This window comes from Euwallacea similis, chromosome 29 (genome assembly GCF_039881205.1).
Source record: "Euwallacea similis isolate ESF13 chromosome 29, ESF131.1, whole genome shotgun sequence".
In the NCBI taxonomy this organism is placed as follows: domain Eukaryota; kingdom Metazoa; phylum Arthropoda; class Insecta; order Coleoptera; family Curculionidae; genus Euwallacea; species Euwallacea similis.
In genome coordinates, this window is record NC_089637.1 from 1524398 (window position 1) to 1534789 (window position 10392).

At 32.8% G+C, this 10392-nt stretch overlaps 1 protein-coding gene and 1 pseudogene across 2 annotated transcripts in view; one reads left to right on the forward strand and one right to left on the reverse strand.

The window, feature by feature from the left end:
- Window positions 1-8040, forward strand: part of LOC136417624 (condensin complex subunit 2-like) — a 27115-nt gene extending 19075 nt beyond the window's left edge. For both annotated transcript variants that reach the window (XM_066403399.1, XM_066403398.1), the window contains exons 8-12: window positions 2300-2462; window positions 3902-4082; window positions 4818-4946; window positions 5040-5141; window positions 6394-8040. In XM_066403399.1, coding sequence (XP_066259496.1) covers window positions 2300-2462; window positions 3902-4082; window positions 4818-4946; window positions 5040-5141; window positions 6394-6591 — 773 coding nt within the window. In that variant the 3' untranslated portion in view covers window positions 6592-8040. The remainder of the gene's footprint in view (window positions 1-2299; window positions 2463-3901; window positions 4083-4817; window positions 4947-5039; window positions 5142-6393) is intronic.
- LOC136417625 (histone-lysine N-methyltransferase SETMAR-like) lies at window positions 451-1745 on the reverse strand (annotated as a pseudogene).
- Window positions 8041-10392: the final 2352 nt, after the last annotated feature.

Here is a 10392-nt window from a genome sequence, read left to right on the forward strand (position 1 = left end):
TGTTCTCCTAGGACGTGGTCCCCCTAGATCTGTGTTGACGACCTTCTTCCGTCCATGTTTGATAACATCTCAAAATGGTACGTACGGATTTATTGGTTCTTCTCATAATTTCTCTAACGGAAAGATCTGCTTCTCGTAACCCTACAATCCGTCCTCTATCAAAGTCATTAAGCTGAGGAATGTTCCTAAGGTTACGTCGAGGCATAGCAGTCGCCTTTAAAGAATGCTTAGCAACAATATTTTCAACAATCAAGGGTCAAGCTACGAATGTAGGGACAAATTCTTTACAACACGGAATAGTACAAAAAAACTTAAGGGCAGATTGTTGTGCAAATAGGGCTTAAAATGGTATCAATTGTAGTTGGACCCAAAACACATTAGCTTGTAAAATATTATTGAAATAAAAATACAAACACTGGGTGTTTACCTTTATTTGTCACTCAGTATAGTATTAGGTCGTGTAGTATGAAATGAGTAGAATTGAATTGAAACTTTAGTCATTTTTTTTTCATATGAAATGTTTTTATTGTCAATCGAAATATGCACCACCATTATCAATACACTTCTGCCATTTAACGGGAAGTTCATTGATTCCCCTGCTGTAAAAGCCTGCAGGCCGGGAGTCGATAAACTCTTGGAAGGCAGCTTTGACAGCCTCGTCGGAGTTGAATGTTTTCTCTACCAAGAAGTTATCCAAATTTTGAAAGAAGTGGTAATCAGTGGGTGCTAAGTCGGGTGAATACGGTGGATGACGAAGAGTTTCCAATTCCAACTCCTGTAGCTTGGTCAAGGTGACTTGTGCGGTGTGTGGCCGAGCGTTGTCGTGCAACAATAGCGGTGCGCTTCGATTGACTAATCTTGGCTGCTTAACCGTCAGTTGCCTCATCATTTCAGTCAGTTGTCGGCAGTAGACATCAGCCGTAATCGATTCACCAGGTTTCATGAAGCTGTGATGGATGACACCTGCGTTGGACCACCAAACGGACACCATAAGATTCTTTTGATGAAGATGTTTTTTCGCACAATGTTTTGGTGGTTCATCTTGATCCAACCACTGCGATGAACGTCTGGTATTGTCATATAGGATCCATTTGTCATCACAAGTAACAATCCGATTCAAAAATGGATCGTTATTATACCGGCACAACAAAGAAAGACAAGCTTCGAGACGTCGTTCTTTCTGTATGTCGCTCAACTCATGCGGTACCCACTTGTCCAGCTTTTTCACCTTACCAATTTCAGCCAAATGAGTCAATATTGTTTTTTTGGTTACACTGAATATTAACGATAATTCGCTTGCACTTTGACGTGGATTCGCTTCCACCACAGCTTTCAGATAATCGTTATCCACTTGAGTTTCAGGTCGTCCACGTGGTTCATTTGTTCAGGTTAGTTCAGGTCAAAATTGCCAGAACGAAATTTCATGAACCAACGAGATACTGTTTGCTGTGAAGTGACTTCAGTACCAAACACATCATTAATATTGCGAGCCGTCTGAGCTGTTGTGGTTCCACGGTGGAACTCATATTTCATTAACACACGAATTTCACTATTTTGCATGGCTGCACAAAAATGTTTATAAAAATAAAAGTTTTCAATAATTTTTAACACTTTAAACTCTGATCGAAAGAGGAAGAATGTGCCTTTTCCACATAAAAAAGTCAAGTCCAAATATAGATTTAGAGTGAAGTTATTCGCAGTTGAATGTGGCACTTCGAGAATCTACTCATTTCATACTACACGACCTAATATCTATGTTTTAACGTTTATGATGGATAATGCAAACAGTATAAAAATGAGTGGGAAGAAGTGCTGTTTAATTCCTATATTCATAAACATATTAATCAATAACCGGGGAAAGTTATTTGTAACAATTGCCACAGTGCCTTGTAGAACGCGTTTTAATATTTTTACGTTATTAGATTCTATGCAGATTTCTCAAATATGTTCAGTATTGAATAGAAAATCTGAAAGGAAAAAAATATTATAAGGTGTTGCTTTGGAAAATTGAGATTTATTACGTCTCCGTTTTAATGACTATTATGAAAAAGGTGAAACGTCATATGAGGGACGTATAAAAAATAAATAATACGTGTGTTACCTTATAAAAACCTTAATAAAAATGTGTTTTCCGTAAAATATTGGAACAAAAAGGTAATTTCCAATATGACTGTTCAAGATGAAATCAAACCCAAACTGAAATTACAAACTTATGGCAAACTTGGTTCTTATATTCTATGTACATTTTGTATAAACAATAATAAAAGGTGAAAACTAATAAAACTTATCCTATATTTAGGAAACGACAGAAAAGAAGAGAGAAGAAAAACGAAACCTTCGAAAAGAAAGTTTGAGCCGCAGCCATTTGACTGGATGGCACTATATCACGATACGCCCAGTGATTTTGATAACAAAGGAACGAGGCCAAAGAAAAAGAAATGTGTTGTGGCTGATACTAGAAAGTTAGTTATTTTGAATACCTTGTAACTTCCATTTTGAACATTTCCTTTGTAACGATAATTTTACTTTCGTTTCAAAACGTATGCATTTGCTGGCTGTCTCAGAGATTATTAATCCTATGAACTTTATCGTCTGCTACCGTTTGAAACAGAAGATTACATATCTAGATGAAATTTTTTTTTTTTCTGTCGAGAAGAAAAAAGTGCGAACCCAAGGTGTCCATATCGCCAAAATAAACTATTGCTCCAGACAGATAAAAAATGCTTTGTAGCGTAGTGTTTACTATTTTTTTCATTATTTATTAAATAGGTATATTTTCTCGCCTTTTTTCCAAAAATGGGTAACCAATAGGTTAATAGTGACAGGTATGTGAGCCATTATTTACCTAGAGAGCTAATCGACCACAATGTCGTCATCATTTCCATTGTGAAATATTTATGTCTCTGATGTTTTAAGTTCAGGCACTGCCCATAGGAATTTAAATTTAATGATTAAGTCACAGTATTGTACTCCAGAACCTGAGTGTATAATGCACCACTATTTTCAATCACATATTAATGAAAATAAAAAGAAAAATATGGATTTTTTTAATCAAGCCTCGGTATGCAAGGTGTCGTAAAAAGAGATGTAGATATTTTATGGGGTGATTGTGTTTGGCAAAAAATAGGCAAATTTCATATAAAGATAGGTCGGCACACGGATCTCAATGGAGCTAAATCCTTTTAAACAGTGGCCCCTGAAGATGGTTTTTTAATCGCAATAACCGAAACGATTTGAGGTGACGTTATGAATTTTTGAATGTTTGTTAAACAGGTCCGACGTAAGGTACTTTTGGCACTAACTTTATTCCGTGTTTGGCAATTTGAAATTAAAATTTATTAAGTATCGCCTGAAAAAATAACTTAATTTATGCAGTGATTTATCTGAAAAGTACCCTCTATATTGTGTTCACTTTCTGATATATTTTTTTAAAGTTTGCTTTGGCTGACTTTTGAATAAATGAGTTATCTATGTCATTCAACTTCTAACAAAGTAGCGGAACGATTGTGCTTATTTAAATAAATCTATCTCCTTAGTATTTTGAAGGGTAAAATAATAAATGCGATGAAAATTATGGATTCATATTCGTTGCACGAATTTTATATAAGAAGAATATTTCGTGAATAACATCCTTGAAGAATATGGCTACAAGATTGAGTTATATCAGTTGATTGCAAGATTGCATAGATGACCAGGAAAATTACCGGTATTTTTGCACTAGTGTAAATTACGGCTGTAATTAGTCTGTGATTGGTTCATCGTGATAAGGGGACACTAGTACTGTATTGTAGTATCGATTATACAATCCATCTCACAGTAATATTTGATTTTAATCAGCGAGTGTTGTTTAGGCTCATTCTTTTCGAAAATTTTTGTTAGTTAAAATACTTAAAATTTTCAGGATTTTGATGCCTCTGCGCAACACTGCCGCTATAAAAATGATAGAAAATATGGAATATCTTTGCACCATCCCTACTATGAAAGTGGTTAAAAAGAAACCGTTGGGAAATGAAGTGGATTATTGTGTATCTAGTTACAACTACGATGATCCCAACGATAGTCATTATTGTCTTCCACAATCGGTAAGTATTTAAGCGTTTTCTAATTTTGACACTTAAAATCACATTTTAAAATCAATTTAAAAATATTTTAAAATTCCCTAGAATGACAGAAAAGTTTCATGTCGTGGGCGAATATTTTTCTCATTTCAATTTCGCATAAGTCAGACTGGCGCGAATTTTACCGTTTGGATGTTGACCGCGAGTTTTTCGATGTTTAATTTTAAAATTTTTCAAAACCAGTGACACCAACCTTTTACTGAGACTAATAGTAACGTGTTGTGAGCTGGGGCTTCAATAGCAAAATGGGATAAAATGGGGTCATAAAATGCGTCATGGCACAACGAATACGTGGCAAACCAGTTAAAAAAATGTATTACCGTACAAATGTTATTGCTTCCTCGTTATAGCACTAGCTATTTTTGTGTCCGTGAAATGTACAGTGTGTTCATTTTAGCTTTATTTACACTTTTAAATGACTGTAACATTTTTATTTTCTTAGTTTCAGTCAAAAACATGTTTTATATGGTAATTTAAAATTTTCCCTATTGCGTGTGTGCATGAGGTGTGTTAAGTATTCTTTATAAACTCTAAAAATGTAATAATATGCAGAGTATTCAGTTTAAACGGTAGTAAAAAGTCTTCATAAAGGCATTTTAACGTAGGTACCCATAATTTTCAAGACTGTCCCATATTATTAACTGAACCTCTTGTAATTTAAACGTAAACTCGTTTTTATTAAATTGCAATGTTATTTAGGAAAATATTCATGACAATGAAGGCGATACAGATAACCCCTCCGATGATATGGATTGCTCATTTCCAAGATCAAATGACGAGTATGCTTCAGAATTTACCGGCGATAACATGGTCGATGCACCTTATACGGTTTGTTGCAATATTTAGGAATCGTTGCGAGACATTAGAATGAATTAAATTGATGAAAGGTTTTTGAGCAGTACAATAGAATTTATTTTGCAGGTGCAACAATCTTTTATGCATTACGCGACCAGAGCTAAGAAGATAGATATGAAGAAACTGAAGGAATCAGTGTGGTGTGCATTATCGCAAAAAAAAAAATTTGTAAGTTTATTTTTGAGCATATTTACATTTTCTAATTGATTCCTGATTTACGGCTCAGATATGTGCTAAATTGAAAGAGTGATATATTTTTATCTAATGAAAAATGATAATAAATCGTAAATTCATAATCATTATTTAAATACATTTTACGTGAAGTCTAGTCTACACATTATGTTTTGTCGTCGTCTTTTGAAGAAAGGCTGTTAGTAAAAAATGCATATCATAAAATATATAAATTTGTCTTAAACAGTAAAAAAGCAAAACCAAACATCGTCTTATTATTAACAGTCGTTCAAATTAGTTACCATTTGTTGCTACTGCCCATGCATGTGATTGTATTGCCTGAACTAAATGATTTGTGGTCGTATAATTTTTTGGCAAAAGGTAAATAAAATAAATTTAATATTTATTAATATTAATAAGTAAAATAGAGAAATATAGAAAAACATGTTTAGGCCAAGCATTATTAATAATTTCTGTCGATGAATGAAATGAATTCCATAAAATATTTTTCAACTTTGAATTCTCATTGCAACCGAAAAATAAGGCAATAGCCGATTTTTAATGGTTATATAGATGGAATGTGCTGAAATGTTAAATTCGTAAGACTCTAGTTGATACTTAAAAAGCACTAGTGCCAACCATAGATGTATACAAGTAAGAAAAAGCACTATCCTTGTTAGTGGCGCGCCTTAGTACAAATGATATGCTCATGTACAGATGTTAAAATCAGGATGGTTTTACTCCGTGTTAAAGCGTAGAAAATATATGCACATGCGGGCGTAGCCTGGAAAAGAAGGAAAAAGAATAGAACATGGAAACCACAGGCGGACATCAACTTTACCATTTTATGGATTCGTTTATAAAATACATCTGCTGGAAATTCATGAAGGATCTCCACTACGTCATTGTAACAACCTAGCCTGTTGTGGTTAACCAGCCGTGAGAAATTACAAACAAGAACCTATTAGAGAGTATGAATAGACATGTTAGGAAGGTGTTAACACCATTTATGCAAAATTTCGTTAGTACTCAAGTAAAAAGGAAGGAGGATATTTGGCAACCCGGCAATACGCGTTATTACTTATTGATTTCATCAGGCATCTGTGTGTGTATAAAGTAGGTACACACATCATAATACATTCTGTAAATATTAGTATTGCTGTCCATACGAGCCAATTTCGTGTCATCATTATGTTATTTGGAACTATTTTCTGATTTAAAATCACTAAGAAAATTCTCTTCTTTTCAGGACACATCGGCACAAGTGAAACGAATCCAGTTTTCTCAAATGTACCAGCAACTGCCGCAATTTCTTGATGAGAAAGTGGCATCTGAACTGTCCTGTCCATTAGCGTTTGTCGCTTTGCTTCACTTATGCAACGAGCAAAATTTGAGTTTAAAGAGTCAGAATGAATATGATTTCTGCATTTCAAATTCAAATTTTTAGTTGTATAATTTTTTTTATTGAACTCAATGTTGAATTATACATTATTTGAAATGTTGTATATCTTTAAATATTTTTAATAAGGAGCGCACAGAAAGTACTAAGCCATGAAAATTTCATAGTGTTCATCTTCCTAACACTTGTACAAAGATGAGTAGAGAACATTAGGATTCCATGGTCTACTTTGTTAACAATTTTAAATTGACTTTTTATACAGTAATATAACGGGTATTTTTTTAAGAATGATAGAACTTCAAACTTGAAAAAATAGTACAAAAGGCATCTTGGATCATTTTTTTTTTGAAACTATATTTTGTGACATTAATGTTTAAAAATAATTTTAGCCATATGGGCACCGCGGCTGTTCCTGACGAAATTTAATTCGTTCAGCCCAATTTTGAGTAACTTTCGAGCATTTGTGGATATATGTCATGAATAACACGAACAATATCGGCTTCTAAGGCATCAAATGTTGCTGGTTTATTTGCACAAACCAATGACTTGATGTAACCCCTCAGGAAATAATCCATTGGTATCAAATCACAAGACCTGGGTGGCCAGTTAACAGGTCCATTTGTCGAAATTAGTTTATCTTCAAATCTTATTTGCAGTAAGGCGATAGTTTTATTCGACGTATGAGACGTAGCACCATCCTGTTGTATCCATATCTCGTTTGGTTCAATATGGTTCATATTGTGAAAAAAATATTGTTTGATCATGGTCCGGTAACGTTCTACATTGACCGTAACGTTTGCTCCAGCGTCATTTTTAAAGAAGTAAGGGCCGATTATGCCACCAGCGTATAAAGCATACCAAACGGTACATTGTTCTGAATATAACGGGGTGTATTGAATTTCTCCTGAATTGGCATTCCTATATATTCGGCAATTTTGTTTATTTACAAATGCGCTAAGCCAAAAGTGCGTCTCATCGCTAAACAAAATTTTGCGATAAAAAACTGGTCAACTTCCAATTGTTCTAAAACTCAAACAGCAAAAGAACGACGCAAATGGTAATCTTGTGGCTTCAATTCCTGCACCAGCTGGATCTTATATGGGTGCAGGCCAAGATTTTTCCGCAAAATTTTCCACGTAGTCGACGGACAGAGCCTTAACTGCTGCAACCGACGATGAATTGATGATTTTGGATACTCATTTACACTTTCGCTTACAGTGGCAATATTTCTTTCATTTCGTACATTCCTTCTACGTAGTGGTGTTTTTATATCTTGTAGAGAGTATGTGGTATGAAATTTATCCACAATGCGACGGATGGCTTGTTCAAATGTACGTCTATGTATGCCGTATACTTCGCGTAGTCTTCTATGCGTTTCACGAATTGATGATTGACTTTCAAAGTAAATTTGAACAATTTGATAACGTTGTTTAAGCGTGAAATTATTCATGATGATATATCAGACTTTATTAAATATGAATTTTAAAAACCGCGGCAAATTGACAATTCGATTTGACAGTTATTCATAACCAAAGTTCGATCGTTCTTAAAAAACAAAAATATATAAAAATATAAAATATAAGAATATTATAAAGTTTTTACCAAATATAAAAAAAGTTTTTAAAAAATGGCATTTTTTTCTCATCACTTTCCCAAAATAATATTATATCAATATTAAATGGAATTTTACAGGAAATGGTACGCTACTGGTTTCTCGGGAAAATTTTTTTTCCTATTTTTCGTTTCATTCAAGATGAAAGATTTTTTGAGTTTTTATTGAATGACTCATCATTTTCGAACAGAAAAATAAAATCCGTTTTAATGTGCACCGCTAACTTAACTTAACCTAAATGACGTAAAAACTAATAGCGTACCATTTTTTTTCTTTAAAAATGTTTAATAACCTGCTGGTGCAGTGCGTCACTCGTGAAGCTGACAATCTACATATGTTTATAAAAGGATTCAATGAAGTTAGTACCTCGGAGTATAATTAGAAATATTGAAATTGATCACTTTCTAGAAAAAATAGAAAAACAACTGCGCGGTAAGATATAACATTTAAGAGTTCGTTGGAAATCCTTTAAATGCGGTGTAGCCGTTGAACGTCCCTAGTTCACAAATTTTCACGAAGAATAATTTTTTTCATTGTAAATGTTTGCTCTTTTGTTGATAGTGCTCACTACATCTATGCAAGCACATTAATTTTTCGAAAAAAGTATAGTAGATGCTAAATTATATTTTTATGTTATCTAATTAAAGAACCACCCAGTTTTTCTTTTCTAATTGAATGCTGTGTAGAATTTTAGAGATATTTTATGCAGCAATATCTAAAGATTATCAAAAAAGAGTTTTTGAAATATTTTATTACGAAATTATTTATTTAAGTCTTAACATTTTATCATTATTTTTTTTGTTGTGAAGTATTTGATAACATCTACTTTTATTAAGGGAGACATGCTATCATACAGTGGCCGACAAAACGGCCAGACTTGAACTCCTCAGATTTCTATATGGGGTTATGCTAACGATGAAATGTACAAAAATAAATGTTTCTGTTGAAGTGAAAGAAAAAACGATAAGAACTATTTCACCTGAAGTATCTTGAAAGTGTTTTTTGACAGCGTAGCATACTCAGAGCTGTAAACTGTGATAATTTTGAATGCCTAAAGTGAACTAAATCCATTTCAGAGTAAAACAAGATGTAGTTTTTTTTGTAGCAAAATCAGAAGGAAATCGAACTACAAAATCAAAATACCAAATTTGAAAATATCGTTAGTGAAGTAGAAAATTTATTTTTAACCGTACCTGTACAATCAAAACATTTCAAATTAAGTTTACGATAAAACAAAATTAAGATATATTTACTTTGTCACCAAAATTACGTGAAAGTCAAACTTTAACAATTAATTCATTTTTCAACTGCTTACTTTGAAGAACAATTTTCGTTCGATAAGAAAGATTACGCGTTTAATATCTTGAAAATTAAACTTCGGTAAAAAAAGGCAAGCTGCGCAATGAAATATCATTTGTGTATTTTTTGCACAAAAAATGCTTGGTAATGTGCATTGCCGTAAAAATATACAGGCTGTCCCGAATAAGAATACACTTTATAGGGATTTTGTAAACCATAAGAAGTAGGGAGGTGGTTAAATTAGAGAAAAGTTACGTCTTTCTGTGTTTTGCAAAATCACGTCTTCAAATTTGAAAAATTCTGAATGGGTCCGAAGTTATTTAAGAAAAACCGATTTTTCGCAATTCGTTTATTACTATTTTCTAATTTTGTTTTAAAAAATATTTGAAAATAAATTTCACATTTTCGTTACCACTTTTTCTGCTCTACAAGATGGTGTTCTTAGATTTTCGATTAGACGTTTCTTTTCTTAGAAAGCATCATCAATTTTGTTTTTTTAAATAGTCAACAAATCTTATTATATTTTGCGCTTAGTAAATTCTACTTTTTTTCTGAATCCAACAATATATTACACTTATGATTTATTAAATGATTTAATTCAAAAATCTCATTCTCCTTTTTCCAACATAACATGACTTATTTGACATCATGAGTGGCTTTGAAACTAATTTGTTTAGATGTCACTTAGTAAACAAGAAAATAAACACACAAAAAATTGTTTTAAATTATTTTTTATGTTTAAATATTTCACCCTCATTTTCCAAACATAAAGAACACTGGTTAACAATTTCTTCCATAACACTATTTAAAATCTCTGGAGTTATCTTTCTTATTTCAAGTCGAACTGCGACCTTCAATTCGTCATTTTGAAAAGTCTTTGAGTAAATTTCACATTTAAGGAATCCCTAGAAAAAAAGTCCAATAGTGTAATATCGGGA